The sequence below is a fragment of the Cyprinus carpio genome, chromosome B22 (assembly GCF_018340385.1).
Source record: "Cyprinus carpio isolate SPL01 chromosome B22, ASM1834038v1, whole genome shotgun sequence".
Classification (NCBI taxonomy): domain Eukaryota; kingdom Metazoa; phylum Chordata; class Actinopteri; order Cypriniformes; family Cyprinidae; genus Cyprinus; species Cyprinus carpio.
This window is the reverse complement of record NC_056618.1, coordinates 7,054,492-7,072,644: the sequence shown is the minus strand read 5'-3', so window position 1 is coordinate 7,072,644 and position 18,153 is coordinate 7,054,492. Positions and strand designations below refer to the sequence as shown.

The following is an 18,153-nucleotide window of genomic DNA, read 5'->3' as shown; positions in this document are numbered from 1 at the left end:
CAAACAAACATTAGAATCAGAAACAGAATCTTTAAAATAAAGTAATAATAATAATAATTTATACATAAAGTACAACAAAGTTATGTGCAATCCCATTTCAGTGCAAAAAAATAAGGTTTACAGTTAAAAACAACCACTAAAATAAATAAATAACTGAATAAAAGACCAATAATGAACACTATAAAAACCCATACATTTTACATAGATGAATAATATCTATAATAATACTTCAAGAAGTGTGCTATTACCACACCATACATACAGACGGTTGGTCTGGGAACGCCCCGTCACGTGATGTGAATTTAGCCCGTGGGGGAAAACATTGCCTTGGTGCCAACTGAAATACACGGGACAATCATGCCGAAGAGTTGCTGTGTCGTTTTGCTGTACCACCAATAAACTAACAAATTATGAATTGAAGTTCTAAATCCTTCCTAATAGACATACAGAACCGGAAAGGAGGACAAAATGGCTACAAGCTATAAGGCGTGAGGATGATCAAGTGAAGTTGTGGAATCCCAAGACTAAGCATGTGTATGTGTGCAGTCGGCATTTCATCACAGGCAGGCTACGTTAACATTGTGATCATTATTAACGTTATCAAAACTGTGTAAGGTTGTTTCAGAAAGTGGCATGCATATATAATTAGCCTTATTATTCTACCTTAAGCAAAACTATGTAGCCTAGTGTCGAACCTAAACTCACATGAAAACGCTTCTGCTAAGAGGTGTAGTCTACGTGATACGCAGGTATACGCCGTATAGCCACTAGAAAAGGCCAAGGATTTCCATATACCCACTTAAAAAAGCGTGAGGATACGTAACAACTTCGTTTTGTGTCAGAACGAGACTACAGTAGTTCTACGCGTCTCTGGGAATGAGCGCTCAATATGTGCATTTTTGTCATTCAAATACACATGAAGTACGCTGTGTTTCCCCCCCACGCCGACTCCACCCTCGCCATGCCCCCCCAACTATGACTAGATGCCGACTGTATGTATATGTGACCCTGGAGCACAAAAGCAGTCATATACCACAGGTATATTTATAGCAATACGTCAGACTTCGTACTTCCACTCAATTTCAGTTCGCTTCTGTACTCAGTCTGAGATAGCGACCTATCTCCCAGTTTTCCTCCGGCTCCAAAACAGCCGGCCAATCAACGAACAGAGGGCGGGCTGAGAGCCGTGACGTAGATGCTAAGCGCCGAATGTAAGATCGTAGTTTAGGTTAGGGAAATCGAAAACGACAGCAGACATGGAGACACAGGATGCTATTCGCATAGTGTTTGTTTTACATTTTGAATGGAGGTGATGTTGTGGCCCTACTACCGACAGGTTTTGGGAAAAGTTTAATTTATCAACTGTTTCCGATCGTCAAACTGTTATCGAATTACCGGCAAGGCGATAATTGTGATTGTGTCCCCCTTGGTTGCTCTCACGGAGGATCAGGTTAAAGAGGCGGCAAAACTCACTATATGTTTTTTTTTTCGCAGCATACCTGTGACCGCTTTACAGTACCATATCACTTCGCATAGTTAACTTGAAGACATTAAATTGTTTCTCAGGTTAACAAAAAATAAAAGAGGTGTAAAAGTGCAAGAATATTTTCCTGGTGGTTTGAAACAATTTGTGGATCGGTGGTTAGTTTTTATTTTTAGTGTTTAGTTGCGTATAGATTGAAGAAAATAGTGAGGAACATAAATATCCCTCACAATAATGATGTTGTATAAGTGGAAGAAAAGGAATAATTTTTCCTGTTGTTATGGCGTTTTGGTTTCTTTCTCTTTCTTTGCCTTTATTATGAATGAAATTCATATTGAATCTATGAATGTTAATGGGGCAAGGAATTTGAAAAAAAGAGAGCACATTTTTGAAGAAATTGAGCAGAAAAATATAGACATAACTTTTTTACAGGAAACTCATAGTAGTGTGGAGAATGAGGTTGACTGGATGGAGGAATTTAGTGGATTATCCGTTCTAAGTCATTACTCAAATATAAGTGGTGGGGTGGCTGTTTTATTTAATAAAAAGTTTAAACCAACTTCGTATGATGTAGTTGAAGTTGTGAAAGGTAGACTGTTAAAAGTTAGAGCTTCTTATGAAAAGTTTGTTTGTTTTTATTTGTGTTTATATTCCAACGGCACCTATAGTAAGATTATTTTTTTTGGATAATCGTTGTGTAACATTAAAAGATTGTGGTTCTGAAGATTTTCCTATTTTTGGGCGGTGATTTTAATTGTACTGAGTTGGATATGGACAGGAATCATGTTGAACCTCATATGGCTTCACGTAAGAGGTTAATTCATCTGATTAAGAAATAAGATTTATGTGACATTTGGAGAATGATAAATGGTAATGAAAAACAATACACATGGGCCCACATGCGTGATAATTATATATCACTGGCAAGATTAGATAGATTTTATGCATTTAAACATCATTTAAATTTATTTAACAAATGTTTTATCACGCCGTTGTCTTTTACTGATCATAGTATGGTAGGTTGTAAGTTTATTTTAAATTCAGTGAAATCCAAAAGTGCTTATTGGCATTTTAATCCGAGTCTTTTAAATGATAAATTATTTATTGAATCGTTTAATTTTTTTTTTGGAAAAGAAAACGTCTTTTAAATCCTTACAGCAATGGTGGGATTATGGAAAGGTACAAATAAAGCAATTCACACAACAATATACTCAAAATGTTACAAAAGAATTTAAATCGTTCCGTAGAATTTCGTGAAAAACAATTAATAGATTTTACAAAAGTTGTATCAATCCTCGGGTGAAAGTAATATTTTCTGGAAACTTGTTTTAGGAAAAAAAGCTGAACCTAAAGAGCTATTAGAGTTTAAGGCACAAGGTGCTTTAGTTCGTGCTCATTTTTTAAACATTGATCAGATGGATGCACCTTCCAAGTATTTCTTTGGTCATGAGAAGAAAAATGGGCAGAAACGTTTAATTCATGCCCTACGTTCTGAGGATGGCAATTTGTTATATAATCCCAGACTTCTACAAAAAATCAGGAAGAATTTAGATGGTTTCAAGATACCTTTATGTGAATTTGATTTTTGTTTATCAGCTTATGCTGATGATCTCATAATAGTAATTGACAAACAAAGTGATATAAATGTTTTATCTAGACTGATAGAGGATTTTGGAAAATGGTCATCAGCAAAAGTCAATTGGAAAAAAAGTGAAGCGTTTTTTATTAGGAGATTGGAAGGAAGGGAAAACCCAAGTCTTCCTGAAGGTTTATGCTGGAATAGGTGGGGAGTTTGAAATATTTAGGGTTTTTTGGGAGATGATAATTTGTTTACAAAAGAATTGGGATGGTGTATTTCAAAAAGTTAAAGGACGTTTAGATAAATGGAAGTGGCTTCTACCCAACATGTCCTATAGGGGTAGAACACTTATTGTAAATAATTTGGTTGCCTCTTTTTTTATGGCACAGACTGGTTTGTATTGATCCTCCTGTGAATCTAATAGCCGAAATTCAAGTTGCTTTTGTTGAATTTTTGGGACAAACTTCACTGGATTTCACAGAGTATTTTATTTCTACGTAAGGAAGAAGGAGGCCAGGGTTTGATTCAATTACAGAGCAGGATTGCAGCTTTCCGACTGCATTTTTTACAAAGACTTCTTGATGGACTGATGAATGTGAGTTGGAGAGCAATCAATTGTGCCCTACTTAAGACTGTTGGAAACTTCTGAATGGACAAATCTCTTTTCCTAATGGACCCTCAGTGTTTGGATCTCTCGAAATTGCTGTTTTTTTTTATCAACATCTTTTTAAGATCTGGAATCTTTTTCACAATCAAAGGATTGAAAATTTTCACTCAGTTTTTTTGGTTACTGAATGAACCCTTGATACTTAATGCAAGATTAGATGTTTCTGCACTTAATTTCCTACCAGGATTAAGTAGGAGTTTACAAGACTCAGGAATTTATGTTTTAAAACATTTATTGTGTTTAACTGGGCCTGTTTTTCAGAATGTAGAAACTTTTATTGAAAAGCTTGGAATTCGATCTGTTCGCTCAGTTTCTCGTTATCTGAATAAATTAAAAGAAGTGTTTACGGATGAAGAAAAATTGATGTTGGAGGAATTCTCTTTAGGGACTAATATCCCTGACAGTGAAGATTTGTTTCCTTGTTTGTAAATTCAACAAAAAATTTAAGAGTGTTCGGGATTTGTTTTATTCAACAAAGGAAGTTTTCATCTGTTGATTTTTTTTTTCATGTGCTGGAAAAGAGCTGTATAAAATGTGTGTGCTCGTTCTAAACAAAAAAAAGTTGAATAATAGAGTTGATACCCCTTGACGTGCTGTTTTAAAGTTGGGTGTTGAAGTACCTGTAAGACCTGAATGGAGAGTATTGTACAAGCCACCATTATCAAAAAGAACAGGAGATTTGCAGTGGAGAATCTTGCATGGAGCTGTTGCAATGAATTCTTTTATTTCAGTTTTAGATCCGAAGAATAACTCAGGTTGTCCTTTTGTTTAAAAAAAAAGGACTGTGTTTCATGCTTTCATGCAATGTATCAGACTTGGACCTTTGTTTGAGATGGTAGAAAGACTGTGTAATAAGTTTAAAGAGTGTTTTTATCCTGAGACTTTTATTTTTGGTTTTAAATATGATCTAAAAAAGCGAGTTGTTTTTCAATTGTTGAATTTTATTTTGGGACAAGCGAAGTTGGCAATATACATGAGTAGGAAAAACAAAATAGAGAAAAAAAGCAATGATGATGTTATTTTTGTTTTTAAATCGTTACTTAAAGTAAGAATTTTGATTAATTTCAGATTTTACAAAGCTATGTGTGATCTTTGTACTTTTAAAAATGAAATGGTGTAGTTGGGAAGGTCTGTGGTCCGTGTACTTTTGCGTCCATTCGTCGTCGATCTTTTTTCGTTTTTTAACCATGACGGAAAAACCAAAAAAAAGAAAGGTTATTGTATTTTTATATGCTATGCTGAAAACCCAAATTGAAATTAGAACCGTACACACAAAATGCTGCCCGAAAACGTAAAATATTGACTTCTTTTCAGATTTTTGTTAATGATTTTTTTGCACTTTTAATGAACATTTGAAAAATGCACAAATTAATATAGAAAAATGTCGATTTTTAACAAGTTTTTCTTTGGCCAAATTTAGTGATGCTTCTCCCGCACATTCAGTTGTTGAGAACTAGAGCCGTCTTTGGAACAATGCAGAGACTTAATACAAATATGATTTTTAAAATAGACATTGCAGAATCCTGGGAAATTTATATATTGGGATATAATTTTGTCATAATTTTGTTGATTTTTAAAATAGACATTGCAGAATCCTGGGAAATTTATATATTGGGATATAATTTTGTCATAATTTTGTGCTACACATACCTTATACATTTTGACATATTTTTGCCCTGTTCACTGATAGTGGCATTCGCATAATGCCGTGTTTAGGCCACAGGGCTCTAGACTCCTTCTTCCCACTGGTCTCTGTTTTTTCGACTTTCTCAGTTGGTCGCAGGAGCACATCATTTTGTCGCCGGGTTTTTTTTGTTTTGTTTTTTTTTGCTACAGCATGGCATTAATCAATGCATGCTGATTAACTTTTATCATAGTTTATAGTTATGGTAACGAGTGTTCAACATTCAACCCGTTCTTTTTCATCAGTATCATTTGTGATTTAAATTTTGTGAATGGGAATTCCTCTTTTGCTGTGTTATAAGTCAGACTTTGGACGCTTTCACTTCGAATTAGCGATCTTTGTGTCACGTTTTACAAGAAAAGATAATTGTCTGTTTTGCTTAGGCTATATCTATACACTTTTCATTTTTTAAGACTAAAACAAAAGTTTGATTAATTGTTATACTTAATTAAAAAGCACAACAACAAAAAAACTATAATATATATATAAGCTATAATGACAAACGAGATAGCCTAACGTTTATTAACAAAAACTAGTAAGATGAGGCATGGCTCCACATGCTGTTATATACACAGACTAATAAATTACAGAATGTTTAGCAAACAGCGAGGAATCAAATAAATAAAAAACAAACAACAACAACAACAACAAATAATAATAAAGAAAGCCTCCATGGCGTAACGTGAGGTAAACAGCAAAGATAAGCTTTTTGAAAACAAAAAGAAAGTGAAACTAAACTGGCTGTCGCTGACAGGACTTGCATGTTTTTGGTTTTTGTTGTTGTTGTTGTTGTTTCCACAAGAATACCAACATGTTTACCTTCTCTGGTTTATGAAGCAGACTTTTATTTTATTTTAGTGTGAAATCCAAATCCGCCGTCTTCCATCATTTCCTTAATATTTGCGTCATTTTTTGCCGAGCGTTGCTCGCACCTTCGCGCTCGTGCTGATGCTGCAAGTATAAACCATACCAGTCACTGAAAGCGCCTCTCTTCATGTGATCAGTGAAATCTGACTCCTGCTACAGTATGGAGCAGATGCTTTGGAGCAGGGCAGACCATGCACTAGCACAAATGCGACCACGTCAAATCTAAACTCGCACATTCTTAAAAAATTGTGAAAAAATGCGACCATTTTGGGTTGCAGTCTATATGCAGATGTTTGCAGCGTGCAGATGTCACTAGTACAACAGAATCATGAAAAACTAAATTTATTGAAATTCTGAATAAATTTGCCAAGAAAGCGCGCTCTGCGCTCCCTATAATAATTATAAAGCTGTCATTCATTTCAGTTTATCCCGATCTCAAAAAATCAGTTATAATCAATGAGGCTTGACCATAGGAGCTATGGGTTTTAGAGAGACTGAATCTTAGAACTGCTTCGAACAAATCGTTTGAGAATCGTTGGAAAATGAGGCGATATTAAATGCATATTTTGAAAATACGAAAGGGTTGTTTGACCTTATATGCATGTAAACCTATTGTAGAAGACTCCCAAAACAATACTAGGAACCTTAGAAATGGCATAACAGGGGCACTTTAAGATCATTTACATTTACATTTATGCATTTAGCATAGCCTACAATTTTATCCAAAAAGCGACTTACAGTGCATTCAGGCTATACGGTTTTCATTTTTTTATTAATTAATTAATTTATTTATTTATTTTTACCAGTATGTGTACAGTATGTTTAAGATCATAAAAATATTGACGCTAAAAGTTTTTTTATAAAACAGTTATGGTAGCTACGTCAGTAGAGCGAGAGGGCGCGAGCGTTTGTATAAAGACAGTAAAAATGGTAGAAATTAAGTTTAGCATTTATATATATTGAAAAAACAAGCTTTATATCATTTTTACGATTTTTTTATGAAATACGAATTGTGAATAATGAAAATTAGTATTTTGTGTCTGCTTATTCTATTCATCATAGTTTGAACCATTAAAGAAGAAACCGCATTTTCCGTATTTCATTTCTGGGTTAAAAAACGAAAAACGAATGGACGCAAAAATACACGGACCATTTGTGTATTTTTGATGATGATGATGAGTTATTTTTTTGTTTTTAAATGAATGTTTTTTTCTCTAACAAATTATGATGTGAATTTATAGAATAATGTGTGATTTGGCTAATGGTAAATAAAGTTTTGTTTAAAAATCAAATCTCTCGCTCTCCTTCTTATAACTTTGTTAATAACTTCATTAGAATGCTATCAACGGCTCAAGCCTCCATTACCAGCTTTAAAACAATGTTTCGGAACTAGCAAAAGAGGCATTGGATGAGATGCGGAAGAAATAGTCCTACTCACAATAGCGATTTAAGTAAAAAAAACGGACGAATCCCTTTAAATATATCATCTGATCGAACTCACAACCTAAAGGCCAATTTATACTTCTGCGTCGAGTGTACACCGTAGTGTACGTCGTAGGCTACGCACGTAGGCAACGCCGTCGTGAGCATTTATACTTCTGCGTATGTCTGTTTTGCTCTGCAGTTACACCGCCGAAACGCTAGTTGACGCGAGCGGGTTCCACTGTGTTTACATTCCTCGATCCTCGCGGGCTTCTACGAACAATGGCGACTGAAAGAGAGCGGATCATGTTGGAGCTGGAGCTGGAGCTTATCGAGGTCCAAAAACTGTTAATTTTAGTTAATCGCTCGGTCACTTGGTCCATTTCCATGTTGGCTCTTCACTGAATTTCGGAATTTAAAAATGGCGGGCGGTCCAGAGTGCAGAAGATCATTCCGGAAATGCGTAGGAGGAAACGTGATACTACCAAGCCGACCAATCACAGATCTTGCAGTCCGCGTCGTCGCGACACGTAGTTACATTTTTGAGGAGGTGCGCATCAGGGTATGGCGAAGGCTACGACGTATGGTACACGTCAATGCGTATGCTACGCCGTACCTACTACGCACACCCGACGCAGAAGTATAAATTGGCCTGGTTAGGAGTCATACTCTCTAACCACTAGGCCACGACTTCCCCCATCTGATCGATGTCTTGAGGTGTGGTAACCGTAGTATAAGCGGAATAATTGACTCCGGACTGTTGAATTATTAGAAAAATAATGCACACCCGAGGTGGTGATGCGGACACGGCGCGAATCGGAGTGGCCGTTACACCTCGGGTGTGCATTATTTTTTGTAAATTTTGTGTGCAAATTATTCCTTACTTAATGCACAGCTAGCTGTTGACTATCTACTGAGATTCATGAGACTTATGCCGCGTTTCCACCGAAATTACCCAGAACAATTGTACCAGGAATTTTTTTTTTCGCAGGAACCTTTTTCCCCCCAGACCTGTTGCTTTCTGCGTTTCCACCGTGGTCTAAAGTACCGGGAAGATTAGGCCAATAGACTGGTGAGGTAGGTCTGTGCGCATTTCTTAATACAAAGTACGCTGATTTTGGACTAGCATCTTCATTAGTTTGGACTTTGCTCATTCGACTCGGGAGTATGATGTCCGCGACGACGCAAATCCGGTAATTATGCAAACAGCAGCGTACTTGATAACATCAGTCAGCTCGCCTTGGCTACTGCAATTTTCCTCACTGTATATTTACAATAAAACAAAATAGGATATCAAATTCCACTGCCTCCTTTTCGTTTTTCATTTTTTAAATATTTTTATAGGCGGAGATGTGTTTTTTTTTGGGGTATGTGTGTATATATAGAGATATAACAATAAAACGAAATATTATATCAATTTGCCTTTATTTTCATTTTAACATATAGATAAATTGAATACAGACCAAAGATTATCCGTTAGATTTACCCAAAACTAATTATATTCTATGTTTAACCACTAAAGAGACATCAGAGCCAGCGGCACATATCAGAAGGACTAGCCGAGGTGAGGCTGCTCTCCGCGGATACATGATCACTGAGCTCCCGCTGATCGCGTGGAGCTGACCGTCTCCGAAATCGGTGAAACACATTTTTAAATAGGCACTGTCTTTATAAATAAACCACAGATTTGAGTTGTGAACAACTACATTCTTGCTTGAAATACTTTTAAAATCACATTTCATGACATAATAACAGTAATATTTTGAAAATGATCCGAATAAATGGTGGTTGAAATCACAATGCTGCGTGAACTCAACCAATCAGCATGTTTAGCGCCAAAGTCCCGCCCACAAAAGTTCTAGAACTTTGAAAAAGTACTACCTCGCCAGCAGGGACTTTCTGAGGAGCATTTTTTTTTACCCGGAACTTTATTTAGTTCCGGTTCATGTGGTGGAAACACACCAAGTACCGGCCCAAAGTCCCTAGTTCCTGGGTAAAGTTCCTGCGGTGGAAACGCGGCTTTCAATAGTGTGAGAGACTGTCACCACAGATTCCTGACTTTAATAACCCAGTAGAAATTCCCACACCATTTCATCAGAATTCCATTAGCTTTGATAGCATAGTAGACTCACAAAAAGTAAAAAAGAAAAATGGATCAGACATTTTTTCTCTTAAAAAAACTACTGTCTTAACATAGCATGGTAGACTCGCAAAAAATAAAATAAAAAAATGAATCACATTAAAGGTGGAAAAAGACTAAAATACTGTCTTAATAAGGGGTGTGTGCATTTTTTTTTTATCCACTGTATACGAGATCAAAGATGGAAATAATTACTGAGTATCATGAATTAATTTTACTCACTAGAAGCAGAAACACTGAAGCTCCTCACGATGGTGAATCTGCTGCTCCTGATCTGTAGTTTATAAAGTCCAGAGTCTGTGGTTCTGATGTTTGTGATGGTCAGAGATCCAGTCTGATGATCCAGCTTCAGTCTGTCTCTGAGTCTCTGAGTACCTTCATTACACTGAACATCTGTACAGATCTTATTCTGATATCTAGTGATTTCAGCAATGAGAATGCCATTAAAATACCATTTTATCGAATTATTTGGGTTTTTCGTTACATGAGTGTCTAAAGTAACAGATTTTCCCTCCTTCACTGACTTTGTCTTCATTTTATGTCGTTCATCAGCAGAAACACCTGAAACACAAACCAACAGCTGCTGAAGGATCTTTTTAGCACTGTAAAGCTGCTTTGACACAATCATTATCTTATAAAGCGCTATATAAATAAAGGTGACGACTTTTACTGCAGGAAAAAAAAAAAGTTACACAACAATAACTGTGCATAGAAAAGTGACTTTCATGTTGCTTTTTGGACTGAAAGTCATGAAAGAATGTTAGTTCATGTTAGTTATGAACACGTTTAACCAAATTCTCTCTGCACTTTGGTTGATGAACTAAATGTCAGTTGCCTAAACGATAGACAGTTAAAACAGATGTCCAGAGAAGCTTATCAGAGATAGTGAGAGTAGAAACAGTCATCTCCATTGGCTGAAGTGCAGCACTTTAATCAATCTAAGCTGTTAAATCTAACAACTCACAGAATTATACAACAATATGCTTAATAGACACAAATGTTATAATTCTGCTCTAGCCTTCAAACTAAAACTAGTTTTCACCAGACTTTACAGACAAGGGTTATTTTTAGGGGTTCAAAACCTCATTGTAATTGTGAAGAATGTCCAAGGATCAGCATTCTTGACTCAAAAGTGGTGATCAGGCAGACACCAAACCACAAGCCTTAGAGACTAGTACTCACACAGTCTACAGTGTCACAATGGCTTGCCCCGATCAGCCTGATGGAGGCACTACAGTGATCAAAAGTACGAAATCACTCATAACTATTAAAACTTTTAGTCACAGACTCAAGTGTCTTATTTTGTTGGAATCAGATCGATCATCGCCTTTTAAGGTATTTTGGATTTTAATAAACTAAATTTAACAAGCAGCAAAAATCATTTTGTATAAACAAATAATAAATAGAGTTGAAAGAAATAAGATACCATAGACTTAGATCAGTCTTAATGATAACAAAACCATTCATAGAAATAAAGTTTGGATTTTGATAAATAATTCCATTCAATTCCATACATTCAAGTGTGTAGTTCAGTAAATGTGTTTTTGAAGGATTTCTCTCTCTATATGTGAATTAAAATAAAGGTAAATAGAAAAACACTGAATGTCACAGCCAAAAATATCTCTAAACACATTAATGATGTTAAATATACAAGGATCGCTTTCAAACATATTGACTCACCATGAACAGCAGCGATGAAGATCTTGTTATTGCTGCTGCGGCGGTGAGCACTGTTGATCAGTAGATCATAAAGTCCAGAGTCTGTGGTTCTGGTGTTCATGATGGTTAGAGATCCAGTCTGATGATCCAGCTTCAGTCTGTCTCTGAATCTCTCTTTATACTGAACATCTGTACAGATATCACTGAAATCTCCTGAGATTCTAGCTATTGCAGTTTGATTAAAATACCATCTAATCTTTTCTTCTTGTTTCATTTGAACACCAGTGTGTAGAGTGACTGAATCTCCCTCCATCACTGACACTCCGTCTGTATCAAAACTGAAAAAACCTGAAAAAGAAAATTAAACAGTTAATTGTAAGTCAGACAATATCATATAATAGGAAAATGCTGTGAAAATATTTTTCTACAGATTGTGGGGGACAGCAGAAGAACATCATTAATTCTCACATTCACTCGTCAGACAGACATACACGAGTCTCACATTTGATCTTGAACATCTTAATGAACATCATACAACACATGAACATTAATATTACCCATAATAATACTTTAGGAAAATGTGTTAAATGATCTGGAGAGTGGAAGTAGACAGGGCTGCTGTCTAATGCTCTGTCCAGATACACACACTTGCAGTCCTGGCCTGGTCTAAGTGTGTCTGATCATGCGTCATGTTCTGGAAATAAATCCTGAGACTTTTGCTGAGACCTCAGGAGAGGTGACAAAAACCTTTCCAAATGCAAGTTAATTACTAATAATAATTAGATATTACATGTAATGTAAAAGCAAAATTGCATGTTTTATTGGTGCAAAGATTAGTTTATTTAACTGATTTTTATCACTTAATAAGAAGCACCACAAATTAAATTGTGTCATCTGTTATAGGGACTACTGAACGGACATTTAGAAGTTGATTTTAAAATGAAAAAAAAAAAAAAAATTAAGTATAAGTTCTGTAAACATTTTCATTTTTACAACAGTACATGTGTGTCCCATCAGGTAATGAAAAGTTGTACACACACTTGTTCTCGTCATGCTCTCTTGAACACTTGGGCCAAATACAGGAAATTTCTGTTATAAGTAGACAAGTGGTCAAGTGCAAAGAGCGCAAGAGTGGGTGTCTGGACAGTCCATTAGTCCCTCTATATAAAACCACTGGCCCAATGTGTCAGACAACTGATGCTTACAGGGGTAGAAAATAATTCATAACTGCAAAAAAAAAAAAAAAAAGAATTTTTTGACAAAATTATGAGATCAATTGAGACGTGAAATGGCTAAAATGCTTGAGAGTAAAAATAACCAAAAGCCAGAACACGAAGAGAGACTTTCTCTAAATACATTAATGATGAGATATAAATGTGCATAACGCTTTTAAACATAATGACTTACCACGAACAACAACAGAGTAGGATCTTGTTCTAAAATGGTCATGGCTCTTAAATCTGGTCTCTATATAATAATCTCCAGAGTCTGTGACTTTAGTGTTTGTGATGGTCAGAGATCCATTTTCATACACTTTCAGTCTGTCTCCGAATCCCTCATAATCAGATATACACCAATTACGATGTATACAGTAACTGATTGAATATCTCTCGCCATCATGATACATCCAAATATCCCAAAGTTCTTCTCTCATATAATATTGTAGAGTGACTGAATCTCCCTCCGTCACAAAGAATGTGTCACTATCATCAGACATAACGTTACCCGGAGAAGAAATGAACAGTTAAGTATAAGCCAAACAAAACTGCACAACAGGAAAGTGCTGTGAAAATGTGTTTCTACAGATCATGAACAGTATGAGTAGAGAAATATGTAATACATACTAGAGCTGCACGATTCTGAACAAAACAAAATAATGTGTGACAAAATATTATTGCTGCAGTCTATTTAAATGTGTTTAATTTATTTAAAAAAAAGTTTTTGGACAGTAAGATTTTTTTTTATGTTTTTTAAAGAATTCTCTTCTGCTCACCAAGCCTGCATTTATTTGATCCAAAATACAGCAAAAGTATTAACATTGTGAAATATTTTTTTCTATTGGAATATATTTTAAAATGTTATTTATTCCTCTGATCAAAGCTGAACTTTCAGCATCATTACTCCAGTCTTCAGTGTCACATGATCTTCAGAAATCACTGTAATATGCTGATTTGCTGTTCAAGAAACATTTTTTTATTAATATTATTATTATCATCATCATCATTTAAAACAAGTAAATGATGTAATTTTTTTTCAGGATCTTTGATGAATAGAAAGCTCAGCATTTATCTGAAATAAGTTTTTTTTTTAACATTATACAATTATTACTTAAAAATTATTACTTTTATTTAGCAAGGATCCTTTAAATTGATCAAAGGTGACGATAAAGATTTTTATTTTACTTCACTTGTTTCATTACTGGATGAATCAGCGTTTTTGATCGATGCTCTTGAATGAATTATTAATTCATTGACAAACACATTTTTTAAGTCACTTGTCTTCACTTAGTGGCGAAACAATGCCATCGACACAAACGTTATTTGAAGTGCAGTTATTTTCAGAAGAACATTGCTCTATTTATATCAGTGTTTACAGTATATCTGAACTATAAACCTTACCCAAGTATTTCTGTGATAATATGAATGACTGTCAGACAGAAATAATGCTCTGTATTTGTTTATATAGCCCTTGTGAAGATGTTTTCTTAATCAAACATGGTAACTGCTCTCTCTGTGTCAGCGGCAGTGTGAGCACAGATTTGAACGATCCGGTAAGATTTTGTCAAAGGTTTAATAGACTCTGGGAATCGTTGTCATTTAGAAATGAGATTGCGTGGGTGTCTGAATCAAGATCGTGATCTTTTAACGATTATTCGTGCAGCCCTAATACATACATAATACATTCACATGCAAACAGACAGTAGAAAAAACAACGAATTTACACATTGTCTCATAAGACAAACATGCATAGGCTACATGAGTCACAAGGAAGATCTTTCGCAACTTGATGATCATATAAAGAAAGAAACATGACATCACTGTAACTCACCATACACGAGTAAATACATGAGCACTGAGAACAAATTTGAGACAAACTTCATTTTTTTTCTAAAATGAAGACAGATAAAGTAAAAAAAAAAAAACACTCGTTCCACTTTTCTTCTTTTTGTTCAATGTTGTTCACTTCTTGGGAGTATTACCGCCACCTACTGTATATCTTGCGCACATGGGTGATGAATATGTATTGCTATCAATAAAAAAAATAAATAAAAAATAAATAAAAAATAAAGTTGTAATGCCGCAGCCACCCAGAGGATCAAGGCACCCACCCCGGAGGATCAATCTTCAGCTGGAGCTGTGTGTTCTGAGATGAGCAGAAGCATCATGATCATGTGGTCTAGTCCTGTAAGCTCTAAAAATTTTAAAACCACCTTAAACATCTGACTCAAACCCTTTCCCAGAAGGTCCACGACACTCACTGGCCTGTTCTTTATATTGCTGAAAAGAGAGTTAAGCTGATCTTCATATTCACTACATTTAAAAAGCACATGCTCTACTGTTTCAAAAACATCATTCATCACACACACCATTTTCATGCTTCCCCATTAATGCAAGTGTTGAGTTTAGTCCTGTGTGTTCCATCCTTAATCTAGAAATCATTACTTCTTCCTTTCTGTGTCTTCTATAAAACCGTTCTTTTTTTCCGCACTGATTTAACAATATTATACACCTACCTGTGCTGCTATTTTCCCATCTTTGTTGCCATATTCTTATTTATTCTTATTTATTATTCTTATTATTTTACTGTTAATTACTGATTTTATCTCATTTCTTCCCAGAGGTACCTTAACATCCACCAAGTTTTTCTTTAATGCTTCTTTTGCTAACTTATCCACTGTTTCATTTCCTACTGTCTCGATACGTGCCGGTACCCAACAAAGGTATATAATTATCTCTTGTTCCTCTGTTTCAGTAGCTAAAGTAAAAGTAATCACACAGGAGACTCATTACACACTGTAACCAGAGATTGTCTTACTACAGGGAGATAGGAGGGTCTGTACACTATATGAGGATCTGTATTACAGCCTTGACCTCATTAGATTTCAGTAAGAGTTGTGTGACACTCAGTCACTGTTTACAGATACCATAGGAATGAATGAGAAGTGTCGTAAACTGGATCTGACGCAAAAGAAATAACTGAAAAACATCTGGCCCTGAGTGATATCAAAGCTCTGTTTGCTAAATGCCTGAATCTCCCAGATGAAAGACATTCAAGCAGTCTGGCCTCCTTCCAGCAGTGGACAGGCCTAACGCAGATGGAGTCTCCCCTTTTCAAAAAACATTTGGATATATGGCAGAGACTGGCAGCTGAACCAACCAATAGCCCAGGAGTCAACTATGGACAACAACAAGTTCAAGCTCAAGCTCTAGACTCAACCCATGGTGTGGGCCTGAGCGAGGTTTTTAGGGCTGCCCAGAGAATCCTACAAGGAGGAATCAGCTTTCAATAATATCATCTGATGCTGACAAACAAACAATGTTGCAGGTTAAAATCAAAGGCAGGTCTAAGCCAGTCATGATCACTTTAACAAGTATGCCTTGCATCGACTCAAGTCTGGAAAATAAGTAAAGACAATAGAATTCCTGAGATTAATGCAGCTAGTTCGTACGGCTACTGTAAGAATAAACCTAAAAGACAGAGAAATAAGAATCCCACTTCTAGTATCAGAACATACACACATTAATTTATTGGGCAGAGACTTTGTGAATGGACTAAAGATGCAGAATATGTGCAGATTAAATATACATAGAAGCTGATGAGCATTTCTGTACTGTAACAAACACAAGAATTGTGTATTAATATACTGGGTAGGAGATTTAAAAAACACTGCTAAAAAGTGAGTTTGATTGCACAATGAAGTATTATTACAGTAAAGATCAAAGTTTTGAAAAAGCTGGCTAACAGACAGAAAAGGTTTTCAAACCCATATAATCTCATGGTACATAATAGCAGAACCAAAAACTGCTGCCCAGCAGAAAGATAAGAAATAATTCATTAAAATTTTGAGGTGCCAAATTCAGCCCCCCATTTAGCTTTATATGCAAACACAGGGTGTGCTTCCAGAGATTTACTGAAGGCTTGATGAAAAAAGCAGAAAAAACAGTATAGATAATCCTCTAATTTTCCGATAAGAAGACAGAGCCAGTTTATTTATGTTGTCATGATGTTGTATTATTAGGTGTTAATAGGTTTATTGTGAGTGAAAAAAATAAAAAATAAAATAAAAAATAAAAAAGATAGTACACATCAGACAAAACAAACTGAATTTATGAAATGAGAGGAAAAAAAAAAACACACACACACAAGTGCCACCTGAACTATGGACAAAACATGACATAGATGTAGGATGAGAAAAATCAGCCAATCTATTGTAATATCCCAATATTGCCGTGGCTAAAGCAGATAAATCTAAATGGTGTTTGGTGCTTGACTTGAGATCATGAATGAGGTTGTTGAGGATTGGTCTGCTGAAGTTCAAAATCCCCATAGGAAAGAAAAATCAAAAGTGAGATCTCAAATATGTCAGGAATGTCCCTGCTTTTTAAAAAGTGATGTTAAGTTGCAATGCTTGCAATAATTATATATATATATATATATATTGTCAGGAATGTCCCTGCTTTATATATATATATATATATATAATGTCCCTGCTTTTTAAAAAGTGATGTTAAGTTGCAATGCTTGCAATAATTATATATATTTTTATATATTTATTTTATTAATTAGAATTTTTTGAAAAAAAAAAACATATATATATAATGAATTAGCAATTTTCTTAACTTTTTTCCTCTTAAGTTAGAGAATAAGAATAAAATATTAGTTAAGAACTTTATTCCTTTTTAAAATTTTATTATTTTATTAGTCTGTAATTGAACGTTTTTGATGATTTCTTTATTACTTGATTGGACAATTTCATTAATTCCTATAAAATGAAATAGAATTTTATTAAATTAAAAACGTAAAAGTGTTCATGAATAAAAATGTTGTAGGTGTTTTTCATATTTTGACTGTAATGTACACTCAGAGAACTCACAGAGTTGACAAACTTTCAGTAATGAACCATTTTACAATACCGTTTTTACATTTCCATCACCAGCATTTTGTTTCTTCTTTAAGTTTATTTTTTCTTTTCTTTTCTTTTTTAAACTAGCAATTGATTTTTTTTTTAAGTTTATTTTTTCTTTTCTTTTCTTTTTGATACAAATTTCAATACAGCCTTGAGGTAAAGGAATAACATCATATTGCATAACTCAGTGGAGTTTTTTGAAGTCACACTTAATTTCTTCTCTTTATAAATAAATAAAGCATTCAAAGCTTCTGTTATCCGTGATGGATAATAATCCAGTTTGACCTGTTTTCTTTTCTTTTTTAAACTAGCAATTGACTCTGATTTCACTGTTTTTAATAATAATGGTTGTTCTGTTTGGTTTGTGTTGTGGAGACTGATTGGAAAGTTATAAATAAATATTAAATTTCTTACTGTTGTCATAGTAATAAAGCTGTGCTACTGTTCATATTAGTTAGAGGATTTGCATTTGCTATTATTCTCAGATAAATGAACCCTCTGGTTATGTTCCAGATATTTTGATCT

At 34.9% G+C, this 18,153-nt stretch overlaps 2 protein-coding genes across 2 annotated transcripts in view; both read right to left on the bottom strand.

Moving 5' to 3' along the window:
- Positions 1-14,663, bottom strand: part of LOC122141565 (obscurin-like) — a 43,556-nt gene extending 28,893 nt beyond the window's left edge. The window contains exons 1-3 of the mRNA XM_042749345.1: positions 14,550-14,663; positions 11,523-11,849; positions 10,065-10,403 (exon numbers count right to left, since the gene is read on the bottom strand). Of these exons, the coding sequence (XP_042605279.1) occupies positions 10,065-10,403; positions 11,523-11,849; positions 14,550-14,601 (718 nt within the window). The 5' untranslated portion in view covers positions 14,602-14,663. The remainder of the gene's footprint in view (positions 1-10,064; positions 10,404-11,522; positions 11,850-14,549) is intronic.
- Positions 1-18,153, bottom strand: part of LOC122141564 — a 181,540-nt gene that overhangs the window by 65,619 nt on the left and 97,768 nt on the right. The gene's annotated exons all lie outside the window — the stretch shown is intronic.